The sequence below is a fragment of the Megalobrama amblycephala genome, linkage group LG2 (assembly GCF_018812025.1).
Source record: "Megalobrama amblycephala isolate DHTTF-2021 linkage group LG2, ASM1881202v1, whole genome shotgun sequence".
Classification (NCBI taxonomy): Eukaryota; Metazoa; Chordata; class Actinopteri; order Cypriniformes; family Xenocyprididae; genus Megalobrama; species Megalobrama amblycephala.
Window position 1 is genome coordinate 14462582 of NC_063045.1, and position 16581 is coordinate 14479162.

The 16581-nt window shown below is 37.7% G+C and overlaps 1 protein-coding gene across 1 annotated transcript; it reads right to left on the bottom strand.

Annotated features, from left to right (window-relative positions):
- Positions 1 to 3116: 3116 nt before the first annotated feature.
- Positions 3117 to 15173, bottom strand: LOC125263759 (complement C3-like). The gene is made up of 22 exons (XM_048182936.1): positions 14985 to 15173; positions 14690 to 14899; positions 14467 to 14533; positions 14215 to 14301; positions 12933 to 13136; positions 12768 to 12843; positions 12523 to 12682; positions 12314 to 12424; positions 10943 to 11087; positions 10697 to 10860; positions 10450 to 10605; positions 7686 to 7745; positions 7491 to 7581; positions 6495 to 6546; positions 6319 to 6406; positions 5661 to 5750; positions 5459 to 5564; positions 4003 to 4092; positions 3831 to 3914; positions 3673 to 3753; positions 3403 to 3550; positions 3117 to 3327 (listed from the first exon to the last, which is right to left on the bottom strand). The coding sequence occupies exons 1-22, from the start codon at positions 15156 to 15158 to the stop codon at positions 3183 to 3185; spliced, it is 2589 nt and encodes an 862-aa protein (XP_048038893.1). The 5' UTR covers positions 15159 to 15173; the 3' UTR covers positions 3117 to 3182.
- Between the last annotated feature and the right edge of the window lie 1408 nt (positions 15174 to 16581).

Here is a 16581-nt window from a genome sequence, read left to right on the forward strand (position 1 = left end):
ATGAGTCCTGCTGGCACTGGGGAGCTACAGTTCATTGAAGGAACCATGAATGAGCAGAGCATGATCCCCTCCCTTCAGAGACTGGGCCGCAGGGCAGTATTCCAACATGATAACGACCCCAAACACACCTCCAAGACAACCATTGCCTTGCTAAAGAAGCTGAGGGTAAAGTTGATGTCAAGCATGTCTCCAGACCTAAACCCTATTGAGCATCTGTGGGGCATCCTCAAATAGAAGGTGGAGGAGTGCAAGGTCACTAACATCCACCAGCTCTGTGATGTCGTCATGGAGGAGTGGAAGAGGACTCCAGTGGCAACCTGTGAAGCTCTGGTGAACTCCATGCCCAAGAGGGTTAAGGCAGTGCTGGAAAATAATAGTGGCCACACAAAATATTGACACTTTGGGCTCAGTTTTGGACACTTTCACTTAGGGGTGTACTCACTTTTGTGAGATACTGTATATATATGTAAACTGCTGTCAAATCGATTAATTGCGATTAGTCAAATCTAACATAAAAGCTTGTAAATATATATATATATTTACAAACTTTTATGTTAGATGTGATTAATCACATTTATTCGATTTGACAGTATATATATATATATATATATATATATATATATATATATATATATATATATATATGCTTCCTTTCTTGTAATGTAAAAGCGTATCTGGTGAGATTTTGGTGTATGAGAAGCTGTGGACCAAAAGCATGTATGTTCCTCTCAGATCTCCAAGATCAGAGAATCCACAACAGCTTAAGTGCAGTAATGATGGTATGAGTGTTTATGTGGAGTGTGAGCGCTGACAGTGCATGCCTGTGCTTGTGAGTGTCAGATGGAATGACTTACAGTAACAGCCTGTTACAATAGTATAAAAATACTATTAAGTCTTTCTCCATCACTCTGAAGAAAAAGGGAGGTATTCTAATGGTAAATGTTGTGCATTTTAGGCATACGTGTGGGTGACAGACAGTAAATCAGGTTTGGTTTTTAATACCAGACAGGAACCAGCCCTATATGTGAAACACACTCCCTGAAATCACTAATATTTTTGCATATATCTGCTTGTTTTTTATCAGTACAATGATGCATAACTCAGTCATGGTCTATCTTAGATAAACCGGGTTTGGCTTAACCGCACAGGTTATCTTTGAACTGCACACCTGTTGGTACTTTAAAAAGCTGGCAGGTGAGTGGAGATGAAGGGCTGCATGAGACAAGCCAGGGGAGGAAGGGAAATGTGTGTGTGATGTTGGCAGTAATTGTCCCTTTGGCCTTGTGCCTGGTTTGTAATGGCTGGTGCATTTTAATGGCATAGCAGCAGGTTGAGCCGGTGAATGAGGACATACTGTTACTGTAAATATAATAAAAGAGAGCAGACGATCTAAACAGGAGGCCTCTCTCACAGTGCCCTTCAGTCTGAGCTGGTGGGGAGGGCATTGTTTCCTACTTCCTCTATGTTATGACTACACATCAAGCTCTCAGGGTCTTTCACACACATTTGACACAGACACAATCTCTTATGGCTGCGTGTGTGAATATGGTAGGAACTTGTCTTTGAAAATGTGATTTAAAATTAATTACACCTAAAACTCTATATAAGATTGTTTATATTAAAAAAAAGTGATATCTACTCTAGTATACTGGAAAGGATTTCACTTGAATATATCAGCTTACTTGGTAAATTGCACCCTCTGGTGGTGATGGAATAGACAGCATGATTTAAAGGGTTAGTTCACCCAAAAATGAAAATTCTGTTATTTATTACTCTCCCTCATGCCGTTCCACACCCATAAGACCTTTGTTAATCTTCGGAACGCAAATTAAGATATTTTTGTTGAAATTCGATGGCTCAGTGAGGCCTTTATAACCAGCAATGACATTTCAAGATCCATTAATGTACTAAAAACATATTTAAATCAGTTCATGTGAGTACAGTGGTTCAATATTAATATTATGAAGCGACGAGAATATTTTTGGTGTGCCAAAAAAACAAAATAAAATAACTTATATAGTGATGGCCGATTTCAAAACACTGCTTCATTAAGCTTTGGAGCATTATGAATCTTTTGTGTCGAATCATGATTCGGATCGCATGTCAAACCGCCAAACTGCTGAAATCACGTGACTTTGGCGCTCCGAACTGCTGATTCGACACAAAAGATTCATAATGCTCTGAAGCTTCATGAAGCAGTGTTTTGAAATCGCCATCACTATATAAGTCGTTATTTTTTTGGCGCACAAAACATTCTTGTCGCTTTATAATATTAATATTGAACCACTATACTCACATGAACTGATTTAAATATGTTTTTAGTACATTAATGGATCTTGAGAGAGGAAGTGTCATTGCTGGCTACGAAGGCCATCGGATTTCAACAAAAATATCTTAATTTGTGTTCCGAAGATTAACGAAGGTCTTACGGGTGTGAAACAACATGAGGGTGAGTAATAAATGACAGAATTTTCATTTTTGGGTGAACTAACCCTTTAAGCTTTTTCCATAAGTTGAATAGAGAAGGCGAAGGACGTAGCATAAGCTTTTTGAACTGTGAGAGTTTTACCAAAGTCCCTTTAATCATTCTATAGTCTTCGGTTTTACACATTCTTCATAAGTTGAATACGGAAGGTGGTCTGGCAAAAGCTAGAAACTTTACTTCATAACTTGTTAAATATGGATTTTTTTTACACAAATGCATCGCTTTGCTTCTGAAGGCCTTTGTGAAGTACGTTTATGATGGATGGATGTGGATGGAAGCACTTTCTTCAGCTCATACTCGTTGGTATCGCTCACTGCCATTATAAAGCTTGGATGTGTGATATTTATTAAGAAAGTCATATACACCTAGGATGGCTTAAGGGTGAGCAAAGCTTGGGGTCATTTTCATTTGAAAGTGAACTAATATTTTAAGCAATAAATGACTGTCAATTAGATGTAAATGATTTTTTGGTAGTTGTTCTTCTTACACACACATGCATTTTTGAAGTTGTAAATAAAACAAAGATTATTGTAACGTTTGACGAGAAAATACTGTTTCAGTCTCTCTATTTCTACTTGCAGTTTTCATTGTAATTGATAGTGAAATTTACAAGCAATAACTGAGTGAAAACTGTTTTTACGCCAAATTTATTTCTGTTGACTGAAACCAATAACCATGACAAAGAATAGCATTTGACTCAAGACTGACAGCCACTTTCTGTCAGTGCCGCTGCGAAGCTCTTCAGCTCGTCACATTTCACCTGCAGAGCAGATCCAGCGCCGCATTCAGACTCGGCCGGCCAGCGCTCGACCCACGTGTCTTTACCCAGCGTATACACATACCTGAGAGGGAAAACGTGAGTGGATAGTGAAATACAGACCCTACATGTACATTTTCAGTGCTATTATGCTGCTCACCTGTTGGACGTGCTCCCTGCTTGCCAAACATCAGCGATCGGACCAATGATCAGATAGTCCTGACCCTCTCTCAAACCAAGCCCTGTCCTACAACTTGCATGAGAGAGGAACATTCTTCTTTCCTTCTCGCTCAGACCTTCTTCTGTCCCTACACAAACAGATATGTATGGAGATACAGTGTTTTTTGAACATTCAAGCATGAAAACCTATTCTAGTCAAGACTTTGTAAAAGGGCATAATAGGTCCCCTTTAAGAGTGTAGTAGACGTACCCTCTTTGATAACCTGCACAATCTCCATATCATACTGATCATAGTGACTCTGGCTGGCGCTGATCAGTTTGACCCTGTAGGCTGAAGAAAAGACACATTTATTGAGAAGATGGTGACATCATGATGTGTTCCCCCAAAATAGACAGAAGAACATTCACCATGATGTAATCCATTGCACACAGCAGCCTTCCTCTGTTCTTTCCCAAAAGATGAGGAGTCTTCTTTCATTACACAACAGTCACCTTTGAAAGAAAGTTGTATAATTTGTTTTATAACTGGTTAAAGGTAAGAAGTTGATTGAAATCACAAACACAGTCCTGCTGAACTGACCCTGAGAGCAGCGGCACACGTCGTCTTTGCAGATCTGATCGAGCTGCTGTTGGTCTTCAGGAGGAGAGTAGAATCTGCTACAGCGCTTATCTGACAGAACAGAGACCGCAATCGTGATCACACGTTAGTTAGCATTGTATGGAGCCCCGTCGATGACATGCAAGGAAAAAAAAAGATATTGTGGCCACAATTTAACCAATTTAAAATGAGAGAATGAATTAGTACAACGTGGCCATGATTTACTAAAACAAGGGAACTAAATAATAAAAGTTGCCTAATAAGTCGTCACAATGCGGCCACAATATCGATTTTTCTTTTTTCGCAAGTCTTGTGCGGAACTCCAAAACATTCATCACGTTAAACGGGGGTGTTCAAATTGGGGTCCATCAGCCACAAGGGGGTGCTAGATAACATGACTACTTTTTTGTCAAAATGAAGGTGTTATTAACTCTTTCCCCACCATTGACGGAATTTTCATTTATGACATAATGCTTTCCCACCATTGACGGAATTTTCCGTCATTTATGACACAACGCTTCTCCGGCGTTGATGGAATTGTCCTGTACAAGCTTCAGACGAGTTGATGGAAGCAATCCGAACAAAGTCTTAGATAAAAATGTAGAAAAACGCAGGCAGGGAAAGAGTTAAATGTTCAATGCAATCATTTTTAACAAGTTGCTTCAGAATGACATTTACAAATAAACCAGAATTGTATTGAATGAATAAAAAATGTCTTGATGCCAAGTAAAAAAGTAGCTTCAGACAAAGAAAATATTTCCAGATAATATTTGCATAATTTGCTTTGTCTTCAATAAAATAATGTAAAAGGTAATTATCACTTTTTATTAACAATTATTAAATTACATTTTGGGGTCCCTTGCAAGGGGATCATCATATATGGAACCAAAAAGTTTCCAATCTGGCAACACTGCTTCTCACCGGAACGCATATAGCAAAAGAGGTGTGCGGCGTTCACAATAGGAGCTTTCTAAGGCGAGCAACTTCTATGTTGGGCTTGTTCACACAGTGACAAGTCAAGAATTAGCAGACGAACGATTCAGTCTAACTGGCGTTCAGTGCCGCTTTATATAGACAGAGCGCCAACCGTTATTCATGCACTTGAACGCCACTGCAAAACTGGGGGGCGCACCCCACACTTTGACAACTTAAAGCATGTTTTAAATGTCTGACCTCATAGATACTAATTTAAAAAGCTAATCAAATTAATCATTTTGTTCTAAAAATGTGGCGCTCAAGTTAAAAGAAGCTCAACTTTTAAGAAAAACATGGTGTTCCTAATGCTTGCTAGCACAATGCTATGACATTGATAGCACAGTTTGAGTTATTCATGCTTGTAGCAGAAACAATGTGAGATGATTTAAGTGGCAAAGTTAACGGTGTAATTTAGCAGTATAACTTCACAAACACTGCTGCGCAAACCTTTGTGTGTACGAACCTTTGTTGTAGTACTGGTAAACTGTGACAATGGAAGGCTGAAGGAGCCCCACTTTAAATTTCTGATGCAGTCTGAATGAGATCATGTCTGTCTCAGTACTGGACACCTGTCCGGGTCATTCATACAAAGACAAATATCCAATGTTGCCTTCATTTACATCATGTTAAACAAGTATGAACTTTAAGGGTGATTGTTAGGTTACCTTAAACAAGTGAATTATCAGGGATCCTCTGTCACTCAGGTTGTCCACCACTTGGAAGTTGTTAATGTAGCGGTCCACTGAATTTGTAAGCTGAAAAATCAGCCCAGACATTATCACTTCTATAACCCAACGATTTGCCTTGCTGTATACTGTCTACATAGGTAGCTGCCTACATAGTTAGCATCCTAACTGTCAAGGTGACAAATTTGAAACATTCTTTATAGTCAGAAACTCTGTGCGCCACACAAATAGACCCAATTCACAATTGGTTCCAATAGAGTTCAGCGTTAGCATGTTGCTAAGCTAAAAGCACAATACTCTTGGCATGAAAATACAAAGAACTCAAAAATGTAGGGTAGAAATGTTCACTGGTGTGTTGAATGAAAAAAAAAATCATATTTTTAATCAACATCAACTTTTTTTCATGATTTCTTCATCCATCTTGGATGCATCTCGCAATGCATAACGGGATTGCATTCTCCATGATAGATGTGTGCAATGCTGCAGAATTAGGCATCTTAGCCAAAATGAGACGTTTCATGTCTGGAGCACACATGTGATGCCTTAAAATGTTGTCTATAGGCTAAAACACGGCTAGCTACAGAATTAGCTGCTATCGCTAATGTAATGCCACATCATGTCATAAGTTTGGTCTTACCAACTCTAAATCTGAGTTTTCAGGCTCAAAGCCAGTGGGCAGACTGATGTCCAGAATCACCATCCTCACTTGGTGTCTCTCCAGAGCCCTTTGGGGGTACAAAGCAGAGAATTGTGGGTACCACAATAATCTATCCTGGCAAAAAATAAGATATCTACCTATATACAAGCGCTCACCTCACGTGGATATTGAGTCTGTAGGACTTTTCTACATCCGGTGGGGTTTTTTCTAAAATGGACCAAAGAGTGATCTTAATGAAAACTTGTATGCTAACTTATACGCCAAAAAAAAAAAGTTAACTATGGTTACCAGAGCGGTTAAAAAACAGAAGCAATAAGATTGAATGAATGTTACAGATATGTTAGCTGATATAATGTCAGGTAACACTTTGTTAGTGTTGTTATTACAAATTATATGTACTTACTACAGTAATTGCAGTAAATTATGCATAATTACATGCTAACCCTAACCGTATAGTAAATACATGTTTTTAATTAATATTCAAGTACTAAACTCTGTTTAGTATCTTTATAATAACTGACAACCACCTTAAAAACAAGTGGTAATGAGGAAAGCCACACGATGAATCAAAGCTCATCACTAGTAGTTATTGAAGTTAAGTTAAATATATAAAAGATAATAAAATAAAGCAATAAACATTCATTTAACAACATAAGATGTAACACAAAACCCTGATATACATAACACATAACAAAATGCTAAGAAGAAACAATCATTTAAATGAAAAAACATCAAATGTAAAGAGTCACAATGGGAATTCTGGGAATTTACAGTTTTTCATTGTAAATAAGATGGATTCTTTTCTACTTCCAAAACTGTACATTTTACTGTAAAATTATGAAATGTTCCAGTAGACCTATTACAGTTTTATTTTATTATTTTTTTTTTACCATATATGGAGTTAAGGAACTTACCGTTAACTATTAATTAACTATTGCAGTTTTACAGACTTTGACCGTTAAGATTGCGATATTTTTTTTTTTACACACAGCAAGCCAAGGACTATGAAAGGTTGTTTCCGCCAGGGAATACATTTCCTCAGGGATATAAACTCTCAATTCTGAGAAAAAAAAGTCAGCTCAAATGTGACTTTTTTTCTTGCAACTTCAAGCGTTTACAAGCTTTGATATAAAACTGAGTAGAGAACGCACCATTAGTCTCAGCGATGGAGACGTCCAGCTGAAAGCCGTTACACGTGCTGTTCTCATACACAGCAGGAAGCTGGTGGTACACAGTCACTACCTGATACACATAAAACACAACAGAGAAAAGATTGTAACTAAATTACGTCTTGGTTTTATATATTAATAATTCAATAGTTTGGTGTAGATGTGGGCATTTAGCACCTCCAAAATTCCCTTGCCCTTCCCAGAAGCCACTACTGTGAATTCCTGGTCCAGAGGTACCTGGAAGAGATAATGAAGGTGAGTAACAGTGAGTTATTCTATTTCATCCCAACATTTTTTCTTTATCCATGGAGTTATTATACTGCCAAATTTCTGCATTCAGCATTTCTGTAACGCGAGAATACAATCATGTAAAACAAGTGCAGATCTTTCCAAATTAAAGCACTGTTTCCACCTGGTATTTAGATGAGTTTTGTATGGCGGCATTTTAATGCCATTAATGACCGAGCGCACAATTGATGCTTGCGCGCGCAGTAAATCACTTCCGCGAGAGGATAACAGATCTGCACGCGAGGAAACGGGAGCCCGCAAGCTCATTTTAAACCCGCGCGCGCGCATGACATCTCCTCTGCGCGCAGATCAAGCCCTCGCGTGCTCGGACAAGATTCGCAGCACGCGCATCATCATTCCCCACACTCGCGCTCAATCTTCTATTTCGCTCGCGCGAACACTTTTGATTTTTGTCAGTCGTGGGGCGGGACTTTACTTATTTCAGTGTAACCTCAAATGTCATTGGTCAATTCAGTTTTTCCAGAAGTCTGTTTTGATTGGACGTCTGTTGTAAAATGATTAGACATGGCTTGGACCAGATGAAAAAAATACTATAGTAATTTATAGTAAATACTATAGTGTTTTTGAACCATAGTATAGTATAGTACTTTTATTTGCTGTGGTAATTCTATAGTTGTTGAGGGTAATATAAACAAATTACCCAAATACTATAGTTTTCTACAACTATAGGGTATATTACTACAATATACACTCGAGTTTACTGTAGTAAAAACTAAAGTAGCCTATACAGTATTTATTACAGTTTATCAGTTCATCATAGTTAATACACTGTATTGAAGCATTCATTAACAAAGTGTTGTAAATAGTATAATGTATACAGTATACTACACTTTACTATAGTATGGTCCAAAACACTATAGTATTTACTAGTATTATGCAAGTGAGTTAAACTTTATTTATTGACTGATTGATTGCATTATTATTATTATTATAATATGTCCTTATTAGATACTATATTAACTTGATTTATTATTTTTATGGAGCTGTAGCTGCTGGGGAAAAATGAGAACACATAGTAGTTCACCGCTACATTATCATTATACTTCCACTAAACAGTATCTGTTTACCCATGATAGTATACAAAAACAACAACAAAAAAACGAAATATGTCTTAGATATAAAGATTTCTAAATTGGGTTTCGGGGGTATGATCATTCATACTGTGTACTGTATCTTAACTTTAACTGCAACCTTTCAACAGAGTGAAATGCTGAAACCATTTTATACTGTATTTAATGGAAAATATATTAACCTGATAATATATTAAACTGACAAAGAATGATAACAAAAAGCTTACACAACAACTCTTGCTGATATGAACAAGTGATGTATCTTTCATCCAAAGCCACATGAAGCAATTCTGGATTTAGAATCATAGTTACAACTATTTAATTGACACTTTTGACATTTCTGTAGTTCTCAGAACTGATATAATTTTGGCTGGGTAAACAGATACTGTTTAGTGGAAGTATAGTGGTAATGTAGCGGTGAACTACAGCAAATATAATATGTGTTCTCTTATTTCCCCAGCAGCTCCAGCTCCATAAAAATAATAATAAATCAAGTTAATGTATATGGTAGGCCATATTATAATAATAATGCAATCAATCAGTTAATAAATAAAGTTTAACTCACTTGCATCTGGTCCATTGATGAAGCCATGTCTAATCGTTTTACAACAGACGTCCAATCAAAACAGACTTCTGGAAAAACTGAATTGACCAATGACATTTGAGGTTACACTGAAATAAGTAAAGTCCCGCCCCACGACTGACAAAAATCAAAAGTGTTCGCGCGAGCGAAATAGAAGATTGAGCGCGAGTGTGGGGAATGATGACGCGCGTGCTGCGAATCTTGTCCGAGCACGCGAGGGCTTGATCTGCGCGCAGAGGAGATGTCATGCGCGCGCGCGGGTTTAAAATGAGCTTGCGGGCTCCCGTTTCCTCGCGTGCAGATCTGTTATCCTCTCGCGGAAGTGATTTACTGCGCGCGCAAGCATCAATTGTGCGCTCGGTCATTAATGGCATTAAAATGCCGCCATAGTTTTGGTTGATTGAATCACACATGGACGACGCTAAATACAGGTGTAAACAAGGTCTGAAATGTTTTGAGCTTGTCCACTTTCAACCACTTCCAGAGGTAGTTGAAAACGCATTCGACCGGATTGCTTTCGTGGTGTAGAAGCTCATGTGGTCGAATGTGTTCAAACAGCCACAAAAGTTCATCTACTCTCCGCCTACTGACCTAATGCATAAACATAATGGGAAGCATTTATGAATTTATGAATATTATTTTATAGAATTTATAGAAGTTATGTTCATTAATGAATATTATCTTGATGAACAAAACATGAATCATAAACTTTTGTTTGTCACAGAGCTTATTTTCTCCAGTAATCCAAAAGCCAATGGAAAAATCCTCTTGGGTTTTTATAAAGGGAACCAGGGTGACTGGGACAGGGAGAGCACTGTATATTTGAGAGTTTTGTCCAAGAATGAAGGGAGAAAATATATGCACAGTACATGATTGTATTTTTGCGCTACAATAATGTGCTTTCAACATTTGGCAGGATAATAACACCATAAATTTCTACAAAAACATAAAGAGAAGTTTGAAAGATAGAAGATCGCACCCGTGAAGATCGGGCCACATAAGCAACTTTGGGATCGAAGGTCCAGCGTACGTCACTGCGACCAGGAACACTGAGCTGCACCAACAAATTGAGGTCAGAAGGAGGAGGGCTCTTCACTAGGTACTCAGACAGGGCCTGTAGCACGACCATAGTAGACTGATGGGAGAAAAACAGTCATTATATGAATAACCATGTACTTTCAGTACAAATATAAGACAATTAGTGAAGGTTTACTTGTGGTTTTTACCTGAGTAGAGCCGTACCCTCCCCCAATGCCACGCTTCTCGCTCAGCCATCGAAAGGGGGCGACTGCTTCTTCCATGTGGCCACTTTTGACAAGCGCTAACAATGCATAGCCTGTAGCTTCCAGTGTGAAGAAATGATTAGAAGAGTCAGGCCAGTGGGTACGGTCTGTAGACAGAAAATAAAGATGAGAAAGACAGGACAACACAAAGCAACAGATTTCATATTTTTGTTTTCAAAAGATAAGTACCAGGTGAGGCTAAATTTAACAACATGCTCTTCATGCAGCCATGGTTGGAAACTGCTAAGGCGTAGCATGCTATAGCTGCTGTGTACGGCCTCGTCAGCCGGGAGAAATGCTCTCTCAGATACATCGCTGCTTTTCTGGTCTTGTCCTGCAATGATCAAATGTAGAAAATACAATTAGCACCATTGAACCTGTAAAAATGTATGTTATGAAATTACAGTTTTCTGGTTTGCCCAGAAGTACGGCATGAATCAGTGTTGTACCTCTGTCTATTTACTCATATTTTGAAATATACAGTCATACGCATTCAACATACATCCAAAAAATTTTAAAGGTGCCAAAGAATGGAAAATTGAATTTACCTTGGCATAGTTAAATAACAAGAGTTCAGTACATGGAAATGACATACAGTGAGTCTCAAACACAACTTCATTCTTTATAAATCTCTCCAACAGTGTGTAATGTTAGCTTTAGCCACGGAGCACAATCAAACTCATTCAGAATCAAATGTAAACATCCAAATAAATACTGTACTTACGCAATTAGACATGTTGCATGACGAACACTTTGTAAAGATCCATTTTGAGGGTTATATTAGCTGTGTGAACTTTGTTTATGCTGTTTAAGGCAGTCATGAGCTCCGAGGGTGGGGGAGCATGAGAATTTAAAGGGGTCGTGCGCTGAATCGGCGCATATTTAATGATGCCTCAAAATAGGCAGTTAAAAAAATGAATAAAAAAAAAATCTATGGGGTATTTTGAGCTGAAACTTCACAGACACATTCAGGGGACACCTTAGACTTATATTACATCTTTTGCATTCTACGGCACCTTTAACTTCCATGACGTAGTACACAATGACATGACTTATTACAAGTAATAACATAGGACATAACGTAGCGTAGAATGTTGTACTACGTCATGAAAGTTAACGTTTTTAGATGTAAGTCGAATGCTCATGGCTGTTGCTCCTGAACCTTGTTATTTTACTTTAAAAAGTTTTAAATAAGGATATTTGTCTTACACAAATGCATCAAATCGCTTCAGAAGGCCTTTATTAACCACCCAGAGCCGCATGGAGTATGTTTTATGATTGATGAATGCACTTTTTTGGACTTCAAAAACTCATCCTCTAATTATTATAAAGCTTGGACGAGCCAACATCACTCTGATAGTGTTTGGCTAAAGGAAGAAAGTCATATACCTCTAGGACGTCTTGAGGGTGAGTAAATTATGGGGTCATTTTCATTTTTGGGTTAACAATCTCTTTAATTCAGCTATTGTCCTAATTATTTAATTTAGCTATTGTTTTAATAATTTAATTTAACTACTGTTTAATTCAGATGTTTATGGCCGTTTTACAGAGTGAAGTTACCTGTATGTCGAGGTCTGGCTCTTGGCAGGTAACAGCATTTTGTGCCTCTGCCAAAGCAATGAGCACAAATGCGGTCAGAGACACTCTGGATTCAGAGCCTTGCAGGCCTCCCTGCATCACAGAACATGTGTTAGTACTGTGAGAAAGCATTTAGATAACCTTTTATAGATTATTATGAAACTAGTGCAATCACAGGTATTAATTCTCACCGTCATACTAGTGTCGTAGACAGGATTGTCCTCCTGAAAAGATCCATCTGGACGCTGTTTATTCTTGAGTAGGTACAGCAGAGGGCCACACAGACGCTTCTCACTGACACTGATAAACGAGTGTGCCATGGAGAACACCTTCACCACATACGCAGTGATCCTGAGACAGACAGAACATCAAGACACATGAACTCTACTGGGAAATGTTCAATACAGTGCTGCAGTTTAGGTGCTGGCATGAATACCATGTGCTGGTGCCTTCTCTGGCGTAGGGAGGGTACGAGTCATCGGTTTTCCGATAATTAAGTTGATTTTCATAACCTATAAAAACAAAAAATAATATAAATCAATAATTTATCTTAATCATATCTGAAAGAATGCAGTTCATCCCTTTTTGTGTTTCACCGCACCTTTTTGTATGTATTTGATGGCCTCTTCTCTGCGATCTATTCCCACAACATCCCAGTTTGCACTGCGGTCCAAGTAATGGGCTGCAATTAGTGGCAGTGTGATCCTAGCCAGGTTCTGCTCCACGCACCCGCCGGGCATGCGGATCAATGACGCCAATGAGTCCTCCTTAATGGAGTTATCAATGCTGTCTGCCAGCAAATCACCTGAAGAACGGGGGGGAAAAAAACAAAAAACATACAGATCAGTACGTGATGTGAATGAACAAAACTCAAATTCTTGACAGTTGATGTCAAGAATTAAATGTCCATAATGTAATTAAAATAGTAATATACTATTTTATAATATTATGAGTATGGAGTCATAAGGCACAATGCCATTTTTACAAGATGTAAAATAAGTCTCTGATGTCCCCAGAGTGTGTATGTGAAGTTTTAGCTCAAAATACCCCACAGATATTTTTTTATAGCATGTTAAATTTGTCACTTTTTGAGGGTGAGCAAAAACGCTATGTTTTTGTGTGTTTCCCTTTAAATGCAAATGAGCTGCTGCTCCTAAGCAGAGGGTGGGGTTTCAAGAGCTCCTGTTAGCACATAGTGTTAGCAGCTCTGATTACCTCACGCTGACTCACTGACAATGTGAGAAACTGTTCAGTCTTTTATGTTCAAACGGAGTCGGACGATGATGGAGAGTCTCAAGAAGAATTTACATTATGTAGAATGCAACAGGACGTTTCTGAATGGTTAGTTGCTTAACTTATGTAGCTGATGTGGGATATCTTAAAGTCACTGATTAGCATATTCTGTCATGATAATCTATAAATCATTCATGTGGGAACTGTTGTAAGATCCTACAGAGCCAGAGAATATATGCTGCACGAAGATAGAACAGGTATAGTTTAGTTTAATTATGTTTATAACTTATATTGTCATCTTGCTTTTATGACATGCTATTGCATTTGTGTTATGTACTGCATTACAATATCATGGCCTCACCCCATTTTTTGGGGACAGGGTTTATGTAAATTTTAGGGTTAGTGATATCACCAACCCAGGAAGAAGCTTGTTGTAGTCCTTACCAGCTGTTTGTTGTAGTCCGTAAACAGAGAATTCTTTGAAAGAATATATCTCCCTTTGCTTTGAACTTTGAGCGTCGTAACTTTGCAGATGTTGTTTGTGCTCTAACAGCAACATTACACACTAACTAAAGTTAAAAAAGTGAAATCATAATAAACCACCCCTTTAATACATTTTAGTATGTATTAGTATTAATCAAATGTCAAACCTCTGACATTGACAAATGTCTCCGGCAGAGATTTTGGTACAACGGCGTCCAACTGCATCTTCTCCACTTTTACCATCTGTCTCGCAGCTGAGATGAAGAAAATATTTTATCATTTATTATAACAAAAATATATAAATGAAAGCATAAGATTTAATATATATTTTAAATTAATACATTTTAATAATTTAACATACACTTTTCATGCATAAAGTCCCATTCATACTGTAAAAAAGTGTTTCCAACCAGTCTTACCACTGTCTCCTTTCTCAGTGGGGTTCAGCACAAAGCTCCTCACTTTAATTGTCTGGATGCCTTCTACCTAAAACACAAGATATAGGATAATATATCATATATACAGTTATTGCTTTAACGTTTCAAAAAACACATAACAACATGAACCAACATGTAACATATCTAATATAAAATATTTTCAATATTATACCCCAGACAGAGAAGGTTTTAGTAGCCCACTTACTACTACACGTAGATTCTTCCTCACTGCATCTTGCCCCATGAAGGAGGCTGCAATGGCTGTGACCTGTAGGGGGAGCTCTCCTGTTTTAAGGGGGATGATGGTGTATGTAATGAGCTTGGAGGAGCTGGCCTGTACTGAAACCTGCTGTCTGTGAGGTCCACTAAATGCCACACTACACATGTCCTCTGTCTTACCCAGGATCACCGTTACCTGCAAACACACAGTTTTTCGGGTCAGGTCACAAAGAAGTTAGTGTCGGAGTGTGTTTATTGTTTGGTGACTGTGTGAATCTAACCTCCAGTGTTGAGTTCCTGTAGTTGTGGACCACAGCTTTGATTTCCACATGTTCATTTCTGGACACTGAGTGAGGCAGCCGCAGGTCTATGAAGAACGGCTTCCACGCCCGCACGTTATAAGGTTCAGCTACACAGAAACCTGCGAGAGGTTCACAAACCAGGAATAAACTCATTCTCAGGGACTTTTTCCATATTCATTCTCAGAAATGTCTGACACTAGATATAACATTATAAATCATATATACAGTTATTGCTCTAACGTTACAAAAAACACATAACGTACCAACATGTAACATAACTAATATAAAATATTTTCAATATTACGTGTGAGACATGTCTGACATACAGGATTAAAAGCTAAATAATACTTATAATATAAAATAAAATAGTCATAATTCATGTGCAGAAAATTTCTTAATGTTTGGCATGTTGCACTAAAAGCTAAATAATAATTATAAAAAAAAATATTCATAATTTATATGCACAAATGTTTACATGTAGGTTTAAAAGTTAAATAAATATTAAAATATTCATAAATCATATGCAGAAATGATTTACATAAATGTAGAATTAAAGCCTAAATAATAATAATTAATAAAATATAATTAATAATATATTAATTAATTTGACATAGCATTAAAATATTCATAATTCATATGCAGAAATGTTAGACATGTAGCATTAAAAGCTAAATAATTATGATTAAAAAAAATAATAAATTATATATTTTCATTGTAATCATTTAGTTATCACTGTGGCAGATCTAAAACCATATAAAATAAATTCTGTGTGTCAGATTTTACACATTTAAACATAAAACAAATAATAATCAAATATAGCTGCAAGCAGCGATGATGGGCGGTGGCAGCTGATTTCAGGGCAACTAGGGCAGGCAATAGGCCTTTAAAATGGGTAAACTAGCTTATAGAATACACCACATTTAATTCACAAACCACAACAGCCACATGCTTTAAATTTAGTATTGTGTGGCTACACTAAAACTGAAGAACCTTCTACTACAAGAGCTTTTTCTTATGTTTTGAGTGGCTTTAAACACTAATATAGCTGCGAGCAGCGATGGCGGGCCCAAGCCCGGTGGCACCGCCACCCCGGTGGCTTCAGGGCAACTGTGCACAGCGGGCAATAGGCACTTAAAACGGTTAAACATCAAAGGACTATGTCAAATTCACTCCACATTTACTGCACTACAAGGTGCCACTATAGAGCCCCTCCTCCCTGCCCATTTTCAAAGGATTACATGTGCCAAGTTTTAACATTATTCTGATGAATTTTGAAGCAAATCAGGTAAAAATAAGAGGGTGATCTCAATGTATGCTGAAAGTGACACATTTTCTGCTTCCAGTTGGTGGCGCTATGACTTTGAATCACAATAGTCACATCCATGTGATCAGCCTTGTACAACGAAGACTAAGCCGAAGTTTCATCAAAATCAATTAATGTATGCAGAAGTTATAACACTTTGTTTCCCTTTTCTTGCCATAAATTCGTTGCCTCGCCACGGCCAAACCGTTTGAGATATCCAAAATCCGTTTGCAATTAAACAACTTCAATGTGTTAGCAACAAGTTAAAAAAAG

What these genes read in the sequence shown, in the direction of transcription:
- LOC125263759 (XM_048182936.1), bottom strand. Translation starts at nt 15,158, where the DNA reads ATGAGTTTATTCCTGGTTTGTGAACCTCTCGCAGGTTTCTGTGTAGCT. An exon ending in CACTGAGAAAGGAGACAGTG is followed by an intron (nt 14,302 to 14,466) that starts GTAAGACTGGTT and finishes TCTTCATCTCAG; the next exon opens with CTGCGAGACAGATGGTAAAA. An exon ending in AGACTCAATATCCACGTGAG is followed by an intron (nt 6,407 to 6,494) that starts GTGAGCGCTTGT and finishes GTACCCCCAAAG; the next exon opens with GGCTCTGGAGAGACACCAAG.